Below are 18443 nucleotides of genomic sequence, written 5' to 3'. Positions count from 1 at the left end.
TGCGGTTATGCTCGGACCTGTTTGTAACGAAGACATTTGAAATGAATTTCTCTAACTTGCAATTACTTTGATTTTTTCTTGAAGTAACCACTAGTAGGATGTTTTTATAATAAATTTAACTTCCACTAAACAACTCAAAGAATAAACTTTAGCCTCTAAATGACTCTAAACCTGACTCACTCTTTTAAACCATAAAAAATTAAAAATGGCGTGCTACATCCCATTTGGTAGAGGTAATGTCATTTGGACATTGTTCGAACGCTACCATACACCAAGTCGGGAAGAACAAAGTGAATACCCGATTAAGCTCTGGCATCGGAACGTCAATACTTTGTCATTACCATTCATATAAGGGGGGCAGGGAGGGGCTCATTTAGAAGCATAAACAATGGATTTCGTCATTTTAATATAAATCAGTTTTTTTTTTGTTTCTGTGACACGAACGGTCAGATGTTTATATAAATGGATGAAAACTGATTTCAACTGATCAACTCATAAGCTCGAATACTTTATATATATCTTTCAATTTTATTTCTCATGATATGAATCTGAAAATTGATCGTTTCACTTCCCAAATAGTTTCTCTTTTCCCTTAAAAGGGGGGAAAAAAAACAATATTGAGCGAGCCACCCAGATTTTATCATTTCTTTAGGCCTCACACGGCTTACTGTAAACAATAAACCAGGTGGTTACTGGAATTCAATTTAAGTCTAAGAATCATATCCGACCAGAAACTCGATATTATCAACAACCCAAATCTTGTTGGTTAACCACCTTCCTACCCTGTACTAATCTGTGAGTGAAGTAATTCTTTTCATACCAATTAAACTGCATGACTGAACTATATTTTAATTTTTTAATTAAATGTTTTAATTATTATTAATTATACGATATAGGGAGAAGCGCTTTATTTATAGAACCCTGCAACTCAAATGTAGTGAATTGTCATAATACACAGCATACATGTGTATCCAGTTGGTATACTGAGGAGAAGTGGCTCCATCCAACTTTCCGAAGGCAATACCTTCTTGTTGTTTTCCTATTCCAAGTTCTTAAAATAAAAAATCCTACCTACATCCTTGATCTCCTCCATTTATTAAACATCAGATCCTAACCGATTGATTAATATATGCTCTCCAATAGAACCGCCTCCTTCAGCAAATCCTTCGTCATATGTGCAACCTCCTTCTGGAATTCTCATCTCTATTCACAAACCCTTGTCCATTCTCTCCTTTAAAAACACCTATTCCTTCACTGCATAACCAAAACTTCACAGGATTGTTAACAATATAAATATATATTATAAATTGTAGTTAACCTAGGATCTTAATGTAATTTCATTTTCCTTACTGAAAACTTTTAAATGTTTGTCAGACAAGTAATCATAATGTGTGAACCATGTGTTCATTCTTAGGGGCCATATGTCCCTGAATAAAAAGAAGGAGAACAAAAATTAAAATGATCCTTGGGGTACGGACACACGAACCCACAAGACGTGGATGTCTTTGAATGCAGGGAGGCGCTGTGAGATTGGTAAGGACGGTTTTAATCCTTCTCACCTATAATTGGAAAAACGTGGTAAAATTTTGCTCATAGAGTTTCTAAAAACCAATATCAGCACATTTAAAGATAAGAAATGATTTTATTAATATAATTTCGTATTTTAAAAGAAAACAATCTTAGTCAAGTGTTAACATTCCCTACCCGGAAAACTAAGATATTATAATATTGTTCGAAAAGCCAGTTAAAACTGTTGGTAAATTTAAGATTTTGCCACCTCCGACAAAAGCAATGTCCCGGACTGAATGATTTTTTATTCGATTTTTTATCAGTTATAGGAGAAATTCTAGCTGTCCGAAAATCCTCGGGGGTGGGGGGAACCCAAAGAATAAATAAATGCAATTATTTCGTAGTTAGAGGGGACGGGACATGTGCCTGCTGTATCCAACAATTACAGACGTTGACTGCTATCATATTAATGATGGCCGATCCAGGACATACGTACAGCCGCCTGTGGAAAATCGCTAATTGACCGTATCTTACACCTGTCATTTGTGGGCGTACTCCAGGATCTCATGTTGGACCCCTTATAATTCATGGCTTGTTACATCTATCGGCCCCACGGGGCGCGGCCCACGCTGGTTTAGAAGAGTTACGGTCAGACAAAATCATAAATACGACTGAGTCCTAAGTTTTTCATCGGCTGAGATCAAAGATGTCACGGTACGGGCTACATTTCAGGTTGTATATCTGGATAAAAAATAAAATAAATAAAGTCTGGCAATTTCCTGGAAGGAATACATTTTCAGAACTACATGAACTGGAATTATTCAAAAATAGATTAAGGATTACTTATTCCAACTATTAAATAAAATTTGAAACTAACAATTGTAAAAAATAAAATAATTGTTGTAACAGAATATGAATGCAGTACATTCCTAAAAAAAAATTGACTTTGTAAGTAAGGAAAAGTCCAGTACCTCACGGAATTTCTTCTAGTACAACTCATTAAGAACCACTGCTCAAAGTTATTTTCAGAAGATTGAAACAGGTATGACTTAACTTAAAAAAATTCGTAGTTATTTTACTAAGGAGTATACCCCCTCCCCCCCAAACAAATGAATAACAATATATAATCTTTTCATTTTCTTGTAAATGGTTTTTACCAATTAAATAAAATAATTTCCTTCCAAATTAAGTCTCAAGACACTCTTTATCATTTCATTAAAAGTCCAACGTTTCAGCCATCCTCAAGGACAATCTTAAATATAAATTTACTCCTCACTTCCAATAATTTTAAAAGTTTTTGTAAGCTATTCTGCCCAGGTCATTAATTTCAGTAAAATCACTATTTTGTAACTTTTCCATTAAATTTAGTTAATTAAAAGTTACAAAATAGTTAATCTGTGATTAAATTTTTTTTAATTTAATGGATATGACGTGTAAATATATATTTAAGATTTTTCCTGAGGATCGTTGGATTGGCCGAAACGTTGAACTTTTAAGGAAATAATAAAGAGTGTTTTAAGACTTAATTTGGATATAAAATATTTTATTTACCCAAGAATTCAGATTTAAATAAAATAAAACGGCGTGAATTGATAGTACCCATGTATCGACTTATAAATTAAAAATTTATTTCATGTTATGTGTTAATATAACTGTTTAATATTAAGTAATCTTAAGCCAATAATTTTGAATCCATTAGTAGTTTTCGAAGTTATTTCATTCTTCAGATACTTCGGTTATGAAAACAGAATAAGGAAACGACCTATTTAATTATAAAATTCGGCAAATTATTCGTCAGTTAATTTTGAAGTTCATTATGTAATATGGGATCTAATGAGTGCTTTAACACAAGCAACTCCTATAGTAAATTGAAATAATAATATAGAATTGAATAATGACATCAGCCCCAGCTGCCGACAGTAGCAGACGCTGGAGAATTCTCCATGGCCGGATTGGAGACGAAGAGGAGGGAGATAAGGCGGCGGGTGCCAGGTAGAGATATCATTTAGCGTAAGTAGATGCAGGGCGGGCAATTACCTGTGAAGGAAACCCTCACTCGGGGACCAATTAGCTTCTTTATCGATTCTTAGTCGACTTATTTCTTACTATCGATACCTTATCAATTAGCCTAAGGGGTTCCTCTGATCGTCTCGCGTAGGCCGAACAGCCCTCAGCTCCCCTTACAAGACTTCTCCGGTTTTTCTGGATAAACTAAACAGTCCATCGTATAAACGCGTTATACAATATTGAGCCAAGCGTAAATCCTAGTACTATCACAAAATACTCCATATTCGAGTTTTTTTCAGGAAGTAAATGCAAGTGTCAACAAGGTTTGGGGCAGGTGGAGATCGCGTGAGTTCCCGCCCCCGCCTTAATAGTAAAATAATTGCCTCCATAGCGCTGGGAACCGCCATTTTGTAGACGCTAAACTAAACGTAATATTTTCTTTTTTAATTTGAGGAGCTAACACTACTTAGAATAATCCTTATTGTATCTCATATCACCACCGTAATAGTTTTATAAAGTCAACCTATGGCAAAGGGATGATAGATCACTTAGAGTTGTGAGTATGGATGGGTAGTGCCTAAAAAAAAGCAATACCAGGGTTTTCGACAGATGTCTTGTACTGTTATTGAATATTTTCAATGAAATTATACAAGGCTATTCAAGAGAAGAATATTTTTCGAATACACATTTAATTTAAATAATTTTTGGACCAAATAACTGAGATGAGCTATAGTCAAACTGTAGAAGTAATTAGTTTAATCGAAATATGTTAAATTTCTGCAAAAATTATTTTACATTTTATTATTTTCTTTTATTAATCCGTTTTAATTATTTATGCCGAATGTGTTTGATTTGCAAATACAATTTTTTTTTTTTCAAAATATGAAATTTAAATATTCTATTGAAGATTGTGCGAGAAATATTACTTTTGAAAACGAGGTCCCAATAAAAGAAAAATATACTGTAGTTCATAATTCCAAGTGTATTAATAAATTCTTTTCAAAATGAACATGTTTGATGGTGGTAATAAAAAGACAAAAATGTTCGGCTTCCGGTATGGCTTATAAGAAAAATACCCCAAGTCCTTCGCCCTTCCTTCCTTGAGAATGGAATTTAAGGATCAGGGGATCAATATTGTTGACCCTCTGCTTTAACCATTATCCTAAGGTATTCGTTTTGTTCTAAAGCATTTTTTAACCTCTTTCGGGAGGGCAAAGCCTTGGAAATATTTTCTTTGATAAGAAAAAAAAAGGACGTAAAAGGGAACAGCTTACCGAAATAGGAAATCGATACACCCATTTGATAAAAAATACGAGATAAAATCAATTATAGGTGAAGCCATGCATGATTCTAAAATCCTGCTCCTCATGTATCATAAAAATAAATAAATAAATAAAATAATTGTAGAAAAACCCTACTTACTCATTTATCTCTAATAGTAAAATTCAAGAGGTACTCACAAATCCATGCTTGTCCGAGATGTTATTTGTCAACTTGAGTTTGTGGAATGACACCACCTTCTGCATCCATTGCTCCCCCGTCGACGGTGAATCTGGGTGTATGTACATCCTCTTTGGCATTTCCGGATCAGCTTTCCCTGCCACCATCCACCTACTGTAGACAGAAAATGGAAATTCAAAATCAAACTCTATAATAAGAATTTTATTATATTATCATACTTCATACAATTACACCCAATTTGCAACTCACAGTGCAACGAATAATAGACAAAAACGTGAATTTTAATATTTAGGTTTTAACCCTCCATGGTCCACGTTACAAACTATTTTAAGAATTAGAATTGTATAAAAAATTTGTTATTTTAATCAACAAACGTAGTTTTAGTCCTTCAAATCCTCGATCTGATTTGAAAACTTAGGTTCTAAGTGATTTGCAATGGAACTAGATGTTCTCCTAGACGATTGTGCCCACCAAGTTTTTAGTTGTCTATATACATCTGTTTATCCAAGAAACTTTCGAATTTGATTTTCCGTTTTTAAAAATTGTTTAATAATAACAGTAATCTTTATTTATTCTGGGTCATTGCCCTTTAGAATAATATTAAAGGCATTGAAAATAGGCTTAAGTGCCTTTTACAGCAAAATAGAAAATTTAAAAAATTATAAAATATCACTTTAATAATAAATTGGAAAATAATTAATAAACAAATAAAAAGAAAATATATAAAATATAACAATCTTTCATATCATAAATCATAACAACATACTAACTACATATAATAAAATAAATTGAAAAAGGGTCATCGATAATTGAAATGAAAATAATTGACAAGATGGAAACAATTAATGTTTATATACATATCGACAAGTTTTAAATTAAAATCAGAAATGTAGAAAAAAAAATAATAATAATAAAAAAGCATGGAAAACTAAATCCTCTAACAAATCATAAATCTTAAGGAATTTTCTAATAATAATACGATATTTTAAAAAAATGAAGTAGTGAAAATTATATGTACATATATACATATTTATTGATTCTAAATAAAAATAAATTAATAGAACAATTTAGGCACTAATTAGTACCAAGTATGTGGTGTAGGCAGTTATGTGTTTGAAGTGTATTATTTGGTTTTTCTACTGTTATGATAGAAATAATTTTTTTTCTCTTCATTCAGACTCCAAAATTGGTTCTTAGAAACTTTATTACCTGATATTACTTAAAATTTATTTTTATAGTAATTTAGATATGCAGTACCTACTTCTATAATTGGAAATTTTATGTTTAATTGTACAATATATATGATGGCAAAATACACTACATCAAGGTTGTACGTCGTACACAATAAAAGTTTATTTTTTTTCTCTGTTTTATTAAATAAAATAATGTCAGGGCTAGATGGCTTGAAAATAATTCTGTACTATTGACGATTCTTTATGCTTATCAATAAAACATGTTTTACTTTCAAGAATGATGAAAAATTTTTTATTTTTTTTATTTTTACTTAGAGGCAAGAGTCCATATTACCTTCGCCAAAAATTTAAAATACAACTCTAATATCTGTTTAGTGTTATTCTAATAAACAGTATATTTAATTTTTTTTCATAGATACTCTTTTTATTACATTAAATATAAATTTACAATAAGCGATTATTTTTATTTCTATGTAAAAGTATACATTTTTATCAAATCTGTTTTCCATATTGAGGATTGTGTATTATTTTTTTGATTAATTTGTATTTTATAATACAGTAGATTGAATAACGAATTAGATCTGACATAAAAAATCTGTTTAAGAAGTCAAAAGTGCTTGTAGCTTTTATTTTTAATGAAAGTTATATTGGTTTGTATAAATAAAATTAGAATTATTTTAGATGGAATAATTAAAAAAAAAAAAGTTAAAGATTTATTCTGAAATTTTAAATTATACTACGTTAAAAAAATATACTAAGTATATAAAATAAAAAAGAAATTACATAATGGTACAGGTTATGGATGATACGCAAGGAGTGGGGGACGACTGAGAGGGTTAGGACTGACCAGTTAGAGAAGGGCTAGGGGTTGTTTTGTTGTCATTGGCCAATGATGATCCAACTAGTCGGGACCAATCTTATAGGTTATGTATCCAAATGTATTCATTAATTTATTTTAGAGGTCTGTAATACTTTGAATTAATATTAAGTTTATATCTCATAACAAGAAAAAATTATTTCATTCAAACACTTATTTCGTTTGAAACTTTTTTTTTATTAAACTAGAAAAATAAATTCTAAAAACTGACAGATCATTCAAAAAAGAAATACTAAAATATTAAAAATCATTTCTAATATTTTTATTAAGATTATAGTTTTCTATACTAAAAGGCAATGAAGAAATTTAAATTTATGACGTTCCGGCGTTTTCGTTTAAAATCTCGGCAAAGCAATTCGGCACATGTAATACAGGGAAAATTATCTTGATATAAACAATTAAAAAGACCTCCCATCGGTTAAATAATTTATTACGGAAACATTTTAAAACGATTGTACCAATAATTCACAGATAAATCACACGGAATGTGTATCACGGAAGTAAAATATGCCAAACACGCGACATTTGTGACAGAGAACAACAAAATACTCATCCGAGGTTTGGTTGGATCATGCAAACGCTCGGTGGTCTGTTTTATTTAATTCCTTATCATATAAGAAAAAGATTTATTGATAATTTTTATATGAAAAAAAAAACATAATGTAGCAATTTTTTTTTTAAATTATTTATTTAATGTAATTTACAACTGTACAAAATAATACAATAGGTAAATATGTAGTATGTTTCATATACACCTGAAAATCTTGGGAAGGAACCACCCATTGGTGGTACTTCAGACATTAATTTAAATTAGAAGGTCCCGTGGCCATCTTCTTTTCAGACGCCTCGGAGGATTATCAGGGATTGTTAAGGATGAAAGATTAAGAATTAATGGGTTAGGATGGTTAAGGAGTTTGGAATGAAAAGACGCATGTCTGTTTTGGGTCAATTCTGCAACGAATGGGATGTTAAGGTCTTTATGAATGAGTTTATTTGTGACGTAATAAGGAGCATCAAGGATTTTACGTAGAATTTTGGATTGTAACGATTGGATGCGGGAAGAATTTGATGGTTTGGTGGAGCCCCAGAGCTCAATTCCATATGTCCAAATTGGTCTTATTATTATGCAGCAATTTAAAAAAAAATTAACAAAAACGTTTAAACTCGAAATATACATTAAAATATATTTTTGATAATGTCAAAACAGAAAGGCGCAGTTGATACAAATTTAAAAATAGACGTTTGTCGTTCAATGTCAATCATTTTCAGCAATGCAACACAATAGAGCAATTTATGTGTTGGGATTACTCCAAGGTCTTCCATTCTTAGCAGACGTTATAAATATATAACAGAAAATGGGTAAATTGCTTGTTCTTAAATATCTTATGGAAGTAAAATGATTTTTTCCTGGCAAAAATTATGGCAATTATTATTTTTTTTTCAAATATATATAAATTTTTTCTCGATTGTTGTAGTTATATATTTTTTGTGGGGTTTGAGTATCAGTCAATAATACAACAACATTTAGACGACGTTTTGCAGCTTTATTGTTAAAAACTTTTTTTTAGAACAAATTATTGAATAACTACATATTCTTAGTATAATTTAAGATTAATAACTATTAAAATTAAAATACTATTTAATAAAACATTACTTATAATTAAATATTACAGTTTGTTCTACATTTCTGTGATCCAACTACTCCAAATTTGTGCCAGAACTGAATAGGATTGAAAAGGAGGTTTGTTTTGGTTTTTCAAAACGTAACCATTCTTTCTACCAGGTGGTCCGTCTGTTATTTCTGTTTTGTATTTTGTCTATTAATGTTGAGTGTTGTTAATTATGTCTTACGTATTTATTAGGTTGGATTCGCTAAAAGTTGTTTGTTTTTTTTCCCTGATGTATGATTTTTGTTGTATCAAATTTGAATTTCTATGTCCAAAATATAATTAGACATATAAATATATAATGAGGAAACACTCATTAAAAAAAAATTGTACAAAATTAATTCTTAGTGGGCCGAAATATTGGGTATATATGTATTAAAGTAAAAAATTAATTTGAAACTATGAATATTTCAAAGTATAGTAAAACTAAAACAATAAGTTCAATCATGCTTTTATTCTTTTAAATAAACAACTTCTAAAATATATTAAAATAAATCTGTACCTCTACAACCCATGAATAGTCAGAAGTGCATACAAAAATAGGGAAGTACTGTTACTAGAATAACGATTGTGCAAGGAGGTGATTTGGACAGAATCAAGCTTGATCGCCACATTTTCCCCCCAATTAATGGTACCCACTTTATGATGCTGGGTGGACCCAGGAGGGCTCCCGGACCCACAGGATTGACACACGGCTACAGTAACCGAATTAAAAATTATCAGCTACAGCCGGATTATATAATAAATAAAAATATAATTATTTAAAGCTTTGAAAACATGCATGTGGGAATAAAAATTAATGTGGCTTCCGAAAAGGCCAAATAAGTTTTCCATGCATACAAACTCTTAAAAAATTATTGAGCAGAATACAAGAATAAAATTGTATATCATATATTAAAAAATAACAATATTTAGGAAATGATTTCTGAAACTCCGTTTAACTTAGCTCAATATGGAGGGTTTATGCAAGCGACGAAGCGTAAAACGAGGGTACCATATACTCGAGAAATATTTGATACTGTTGGTTTTGGTGAACAATAAAATTCTACTACTTTTTGGCATTTTTACAAGATCTTCCACAATTCTTGGGACTAGAAGACTGTGACAAAAATGTCTCATACAGCAGAATTAGCTTAGAATTGAGAAGATTCACTTTGTGATATTCAAATAATTTTTCGAATGTTTTAGATATTCACCTTTCTGAGACCAAATAACTTTTGTGTGTTCATATTTATCTCTTTCTAATTTTAATTACATTTTCTCCTAGCAAAACATATCCTAGTTGAAGCTTTTTTTTTAAGTAAAAAAATATTATTAACCACTTGAATGTCTTATAAAAAATATTTCTAAATGAAGGATTTTAATTTTATATCTAGTGAGTATTTAACATTAATTTAATAATTGATGTACAAACTTTTATATAACAAATATTTTTTTTTTAAATGATTTTTCCAAATCTGTACGATAGAACATTTTTACTGAAGAATTTAACTAACCTACCAAGCTTAGAAACTTAATCTACATTTTATACTCATCATAGGAATATCAAGTTAGTAATGAATGGAAATAGTTTTTGTGAAATTTGAATATCTAAACTAAAATTATTGAGAAACAATTATTAATATTTAAGCTAATTAATTAATTAATGTAAAAAGGAGACGTTATGACTACCTTTTGTATGTGTAGTATAATTTACAGTGCATTTTACTTTTTATGAATGAGCTTTTTATATTTATGAGATTAGCGAACAAAAAAAATATTTTTTTCGAGAAAATAAAAAATATCCTATATATATACTATAAAGAATCTCGAGTACAGACAATGATTTTTGACCCCTAATTAATATTATTACAAAGCAAGTTTAAGGGCTGGGTGAACCCAGGAAACATCTGGCAACTCACACACCATTCCAGCGAGAGTACCTCGGTCCCTCCTATATTCTATTGTTCTTTAAAATTATAATAATAATTTTATTAAAATATAAACGTAATTCATTAATAGACATTTTATTAGTTTTAAAAGAGGTAATCAGATTTAATTATTCATTGAAACCAATAATTTTTGGATCAAATTTAAAAGAGACTATCATTATATATATTTATGTCTCTTAGACCAAAATGACTTCATTCTACAAACTCAAATGAGACAATAAAAATTCGGGAGTCGGGTCACGAACAAAAGAATAAAATAAATTTTGATTTCAGGGTGTCAGGTTGCGAACTCGCCCATTACACGCAAAGGCAAACGCCAATGAATAACCGGTCTCCGAGAGACGAAATTCACACAGACCCATCATTCAAGGAAATCTTAATGACCACTCATTCAAGGGGTAAAAAAACGAATGACATCCGTAGGTCATTCCGGTTGGGTAATTAATATTTACAGCGTTGGCAGACTTGCCTGTTGATGCAACACTTCCGTTCTCTGGTTCCATGAAAAAACGGAAAAGAACGATTTAGGCGAATTTCGTTATAAATTATACAAATATAATATACATTTATAGATGCTATTGAGGGATAATGTGACATAATAGTCAAAAAATAATTTTGTTTTATTTGCTCCGAGTTTCCGTCATGAAAAATAACTTATCCGAATTTAGAGTAAATAAAGTAACATTCTGTTTCTTTTATTAAAAAATCACAGTAAAACCCTGCCTACCTGTCATGAGACCAAAAAAGAGAAATAAAAAATTTAACATAATTCAAAATACAGATTTTTTTAGTTAATGTAATTTAAGGAGTAACAACGTAAATGTCTTTAAATTATAAAAGCGGTCATGATGTCAGATATTTCTTTTATTTTACTGAATTATCATTTTTGAGCAATTGTTTATTTACTTTGTTTTTACCATCTGTTAATCCGGAGTAACGGAAAAGCGGGATTCCTGTGTAATTGAGAAAAATAATAAACAATACAAAGTTTGAATAATTTGATCTGGATTATTGAATGTAGTCTTTACTTATTTTTATTGTTAAAGCCCTAAGATGCTTCTATTGGACAATCACTAATCATGGTTTGAGGGAATGTAAATTTTCGATATTTAAAAAATCGCGTGTTCATAATTTTAAATTATCTTTGTCAGCAGATTAGTTTGGGAATTAGATTAAATCAATTCGTTACCATGTTTAAAAATATAAAGAAATGCGATTAAAATTGTTTTCCATATCTTAAAAGTTTAAAAAATTTAAGATTAAAATTCAGTTCAAATAAAAAAATTCTTCGATAACGGAAATAAAAAAATTACCTGTTTATTACGCCATTAAAAATAAAATTAATAAATAAAAAATAAGCATGTGAAATGAAAATTAATCAAGGTTAATAATTTAGATGATCCTTTTTTTTTACGAATTTTAGTGATAGCTCAGCTATAATTATGCTATCTTAGTTTAATCGCTTGTTTAAAAAAAAATACTATTCGAATTTTTGATTGTATAATCAGCATGTTGATTTAAACAACATTTTATAAGATAATGACAACAATTTTCAGGATTATTAATAATAAAAATAATGACACTAGCCTGCATTATTCATAATTTCACATTAAAAACGCAGTATTTTATAAATTACGGTAATTATTTGTTTAATGCAAACGATTTCATTTTATTTAAGTTGACTTTCAAAATAACAATTAAGCAAAGAATTGTTATCATGATTTAACATACGGCCATCATTAAAAAAAATCACAGAAATCTATGCTGTGTTGTATTATGTTATAAATGTACATTACATCGGAAGTTTTTATAGTTGTGTATTTATTTATATTAAACTTAGTTTTTTTAATTTAAAATATGTTAAAGACCTCAACAGTCAATAAAAATAAGTTTCATGATTAATTATACATGGGATTGAATATATGATTTAAAAAAGTTTATAAATTATTATTTTATTTTTTAGCCAGATGAATTGTATCTTATAGCACGACTTTAATTTATTAATTTATATTAAAGAATTTGCATATCATTAAAATTTTTAATGTTTCCAAATCGATCAAAGGATTTATTAGGACATTTAATATCTTTAAATAAATTAAGATATCACAAAGGGGGAATTCCTTTTTGAGTCTTAAAGAAGTCTCCTTGAGAATCAATCATACAGGATAAGTTGGAAGTACAGGGTAGGATTGGAAAGACTTGATAACTTGACAGGACTTCACAGATAAGTCCTTCTAAGTTTGTAAATGGCACTCATCCAGCCAAGCAAAAGGAGTCTGAGGCATTGTATTATGTAATTTATATATACCTGTTATGGAATTTATAGCGACATTCATCTGCAGCCACGATGTCCATAAGAAGGATGTATTTAGCCTTTTTGTCAAGCCCCATTACTCGGACTTTGAAGGCGGGAAACATACGCCTAAAGAAAAAAAGAAAAAAAACAACATATACTTAGTAGAAATATAAAGACAAAATTATAATTTTTAGTGTGAATCACAACCTTACACGACAGTCAAATGTAATGAAATAAAAATTATTTTTTAATGATTCAATTCTCAATTTTAAAAATAATTAAGTCGATTACAATGCAAAAATATAATTTTTCCATATTAGACGAAATGGAATAAATATTGAATTTCATGTTTTATTTTACACCACTTTAAAGTGTATAAGATTGTGAATTGCACTACCAATAAAAAATGATTGACACCATTGTTAGTCGAAATCATTATCCATATCTAAGGCGAGGAGGGTGGTTTACTGTTGCAGTCGTGCCATGGACTAACTGTTATGCAATTTGTGCATGAAGTTGTCTGAAGCTACAATGTCCAACAGAAGAATATTCTTTGCCTTAGGGTCCAACCCTTGCCTGGAGTTAGACATCCAGTAAGTTACTACTTCGCTAAACCAACCCCCCCTCCCTGCTGGATTTACTTGATGCCTGTTTTCACTATTTATAATACTTGATTAGGACATAAAACTATGTCAAAATAATCATTATTAATGCTCATTTCGTCGCTTAAATGTAATAACTCTTCCGAATAAATCTTTACATTTAAAGTAAAGCAATGCACCATTTTAGATGCGAAATAATTCTAAATATCTGGAAAGAATTCTAAATTCATAAAAACATTATTTAGGTATCCTACCAAACAATGGCTGTAACGAGATGTCTCTAGAATGATAGTTTTTTTTTTTGTTCTAATTCAAGTAGAATGAGATTTATATTGTTGATTGTTTTGGAGTAAGGAAACAACCTGAGCAAAGATTTAAAAAAAAAAATAATGAAATGTAAAATTCATATTTATTCATATAGAGGTTACCCATGAGCATTTTTATTTTTTTTTTTAATCTGTTAGTTTTCTTATACCATTGTGCATTATAAATTTTTTTTTATTTTATTTATTTTTTTTTTTACAGTTTGATCAACATTTCACTTGGAATCGGTACACAGCATGAGTTTAACGACTCATACATTACTTCAATTTTTTATTTGTACATGTAATTACTTAGTATATTTTCATATCTTTATCCTTATTTTTTTCTTTTTTTATAATTAATTTTAATATTACGTAATACGACGCTGTAAATCTCCAATACTACTTATGTACCTATATTGTCTGTCATCTTCTTATGTGTCTAGTTATTCTGTATTTCCTTTTATTCACTATGGTTATCTTATTTTTTCTTCTTAGCCTTGAAGAAGGTCTGAAACTCAGTACGAAATGTTGGCACTAATCAATAAGTTTTTACATATTTGTGTTCTTAACTCACTGCAACCCCGATATCCTCAGCAATTATATAAAATAAAATTACACAAGTAGTTTTTTTATTTTTAGTGCCAGTGTATAAAGTTTATTAATAAAATACAAATATTTTTTTTTTTTTATAAATGAGAACAGGCATCAGTGTAAATTAAAAATATTTACTATAGTAAAAAAATATATATAGAAAACTCAATAAAATTGTATGAATTTTTAGCCTCATATATATATTTTTAACAATAAATATATTAGTATATTTAATTGTCAAACTAATCAGTTAAATGTTAATAATAATTAACCTAGATATTCAATTACAATGAGTAGAATCTATAGTTAAATCATAAAACTCATTCTGTTATGATTTTTTCATTCAGAATGGTATTCTACTATACTATTAATGTGATATTGTACCATTTTTTATTAATATGTGAGATACAATATGATCATATGTTGTTATTTGAAATAAATAAAAAAACATAAAATCAAAACTTGAATTTTCGACTTAGGCTGCTTATGTCAGAGTCTAGGATTCCAAAGAAATGAGAGATAAGTCACAAAAAATTGGTTGAAATAAGATCAGTGATATGGATAAATAGAATTGAGTGTTCTCATTAGTCAGTATAAACCAATAATTATGAAATAATAAACTGAAATAAATAATAAAAAAAAAATCAACCAATTTAAGAAGATTTAAAATACTTGAACATGTTTGCCAATATTTATTTCATTGGAACCCACAATATGCAATGATATTATTTGATTCATTATTTTAAATTTATTATACAAACTGTTTTAAAACATAAAAAATACATGAAATTTTCAAATTTCACATACCTTTTTATTTTGTTAAAAATCAGATTTCAGTAGGAAACGTTTACTACCTTGAAGTTAAGTTGCCTTTAAAATTCAAATTATAATTGTTTGTAAGTTTTAAAAAACAACATATAATGTAATAATTTCTAAATACATAAATTAAATCAATAAAAGCATATTTGGTACATTCAGATCAATACATAATATGGCTTCTCAATAGGAAAAGGATCTAATGGGAACAAAATATTAACAATAAAAAAAATGTCTTTAATTAAAATTAATATAACAAGTAAAAAAATACATAACCATGAGGTATGACATATCCAAGGTGTTTCTCATTATATTGAAGTGTTGTAAGGATCATGTTATATTGTCAGACAAAACCCATATCAACAATATAAAATTTACAATCCAAAATTTAAAAATAAATGTTAGTTACATTTGCGTAAGAAATTATTAATTTATCAGATAAAGAATAAAACTCAATTGAAAAAAAAACGAATTAAAACAAAAAGTTTAAACCTATATTTAATTTAATTCAAGATATTTTTGGATGAAACGCTTATATAATTTTTTTTTTGTAGCATAAAAAATAATTAAAGATTTTTCTTTTGCCCTTAAGAAGTAACTAATTTGTAGGTACTGAAGTAATTATAATTTCGAAATTGTCTTATATAATTCGCTCGGTTGCATGCATTAGATAAGTGCTTGGTGTGTATAAAAAAAGAAAGAAAGATAATAACTCATAAATCTGTTATCGAATATTTTCAATTTTTATTGGGTACAAATTGAAGGTCAGGGTATTATCAAACATCAATTAAATAGTTCAAGTTCGATTCCTCGCCTATTTATCGATAGGTTATCACTTATGCGATCCTCGGCGCCGCATCCATGATAACCAACCAATCGGCACGTTTTCAGTGCACCTATTCCTTGTTCGTGTTTATTTTGCCACAATTCTGTCACTTCGTAAGGAAACAAATCATATCGTAAAGAAGTATAACGTATCTGCGTATGATAATAATTATTACATCTAATATAAAATTTTATAAAACATATTAACTCTTCATAAATCAATTTCATTAAAATAAGCTACTAGGAAAATTCAACATATGCAATTTTTCGAAATATAAGAAGAAAATAAATAAATTTGTTTTCTTGTTGTAACGAATATGATCATGGTCCCGTCAAAACTAGGTCCATCTATTAATGTTTTACTATATTTTTAAAATTGAAATTTATGAATAAATCCAGGTGAATCAGTACAAATATGTTTGGTTTACTTAATGTTTAAGCCTATTTTTATTTTTTATAAGTATAATCTTTAAAACTTTTCACAAGTAATCTAATAACCACGAATAATCTGTTTTTCTTGAGTAACTGAGACCCATTTCATTAAAAAAAAAAATTTTTTATTTTTAAATGACATTTATAAATTTTTTAACAAGTAAAAAAATTCTCTATTAAAATTACATTTATTGAAAAGTTTTATTTTTGTAGCTACAAATTTAATAGTGGGTAATATTCTTTTTTAAGCCAAAAATTTAAATGAAACTCTTTTCTTTGAAAATATTCCAATTATTAAGTTTGGGAAGATAATTCAATTTTGTAATGATTGAAATGGAATTATTAAATGATTTAAAATAACGGACATTAATTTCTGTAAATTAAAATTGCAAACAAAATTTAATGTTTAAAAAATACATTTAACACTATTGCCTATAAAATGCTAAAATACGATTTACTGTCCAATATTTGCCAAATGAGATTAACTTTTCACTTTTATAAAATTAATTTTTATGTTTTCGTCCATTTTGTCTCAAGATTTAATAGCGGAGAAATAAATTCTTATTCTTAATAGGTATAAAGTGGTTCGAAACCTTTGAAATGTAACTATCAAACATTCTTCTTTAATATTTACTGATTCTTCTAAACAATCATGTACTGTTCTATTTTATCTTTTTAAAAAAAGTATTTTATTAAAATTACTTTTATCAATTATATTAGTAAATACAATTATTTGTATTTATTTATCAAGGTAAATTAACAAGATATCTACCGCATTGTTAGGAAATGTAAAAATTAAAAAAATATGGCTGAATTGTGTTCTCAAGAGACACTGGTCATCACTGTAATCCAGTCACCTGATTCAACTGCTACTAATACTAACTTCAGTTAAATGGAACCACCAACATTGAGAGATAATTTAGTGTGTTCTTACAGGGTTTGTAGCCCCTTGCTCAATTTACTTCTGGAATGTTAGTCAATTAATAAAATTACATTACTCTGAAATAATCAAATTTGTTGAGATACCATCTTCTAAGTATGAGGTTTTTTAGACGGATAAGACTTGAATTTTTCAAGTATTTATTGATGAAGTAATATTTATGGATTCATATAACATCATCAGAACTGGTTTCATTTTAATTTTTTTTCTTAATTACATCATCAGGAATATTTTTCTTTGAGATACTCTGATATGTAGCAACAATATATTCATTAATAGATTATTTATTTATGAATAAGTAAATCAAGGAAAGAGTTAAAATATCAAACTTCGCTAACATTAAGCATGTTTATACTAGTCTAGATTATTTTTGTTTTCATATTTATAGTGAATTTTGGTGATATAATATATTACGGTCATTTAGAGTGATAAGTTTGTTTTTTTATATATAAATATTACTTTTTTAAAACTATAAAAACTAAGAAACAATCAATCTCTGAAAAATTAGTATCACAAGCTAACCCTCTTAGCTATTTTAAATAATTATTAAACGAACAGAATATGATTATTTGATTATCAAACGGCAAACAATAAACTCACAATTCCCGACAGTCAATGGTGTCCATTAATGAATCATCGCAGGGATCCATCTGATTTGCATAAAGGAAACGTGAACACGATGGACTACAAAGATCGTATGACCGCCTTAACGAGAAAGGTTAAATAAAAATAATAAGATTAAAGTAAATCTATCAAAATGAAACGTGGAGATTTGAACACATCTGAATTTCCATTAATCCTTGCCGATTAGAAAGGAAGTCATAATATTTCGGTACGATCAAAGAGCTCTCCGACTGCAGGCTCATCCATCAACAGGCCACAAATAAAAATCCTCAGAGGGATTAATATTTACTTAAATTCTTATTAATAATCATATCGATACTTCATTCAAGCTTCTTGGTTCAAGCTATTAATTGATTTTTAATTATTT

The 18443-nt window shown here is 28.5% G+C and overlaps 1 protein-coding gene across 4 annotated transcripts in view; it reads right to left on the bottom strand.

Annotated features, from left to right (window-relative positions):
• The window catches only part of LOC106677438 (optomotor-blind protein), a 317270-nt gene that overhangs the window by 161638 nt on the left and 137189 nt on the right, over positions 1–18443 (bottom strand). For all 4 annotated transcript variants that reach the window (XM_014415370.3, XM_014415368.3, XM_014415367.3 and 1 more), the window contains exons 2-3: positions 12954–13067; positions 4977–5130 (exon numbers count right to left, since the gene is read on the bottom strand). In XM_014415370.3, coding sequence (XP_014270856.1) covers positions 4977–5130; positions 12954–13067 — 268 coding nt within the window. The remainder of the gene's footprint in view (positions 1–4976; positions 5131–12953; positions 13068–18443) is intronic.

Source organism: Halyomorpha halys, unplaced genomic scaffold (genome assembly GCF_000696795.3).
Source record: "Halyomorpha halys isolate HHAL.00 unplaced genomic scaffold, Hhal_1.1 Scaffold99.1, whole genome shotgun sequence".
In the NCBI taxonomy this organism is placed as follows: Eukaryota; Metazoa; Arthropoda; class Insecta; order Hemiptera; family Pentatomidae; genus Halyomorpha; species Halyomorpha halys.
Note: the sequence above shows the minus strand (reverse complement) of the source record. Positions and strands in the feature narration are given on the sequence as shown.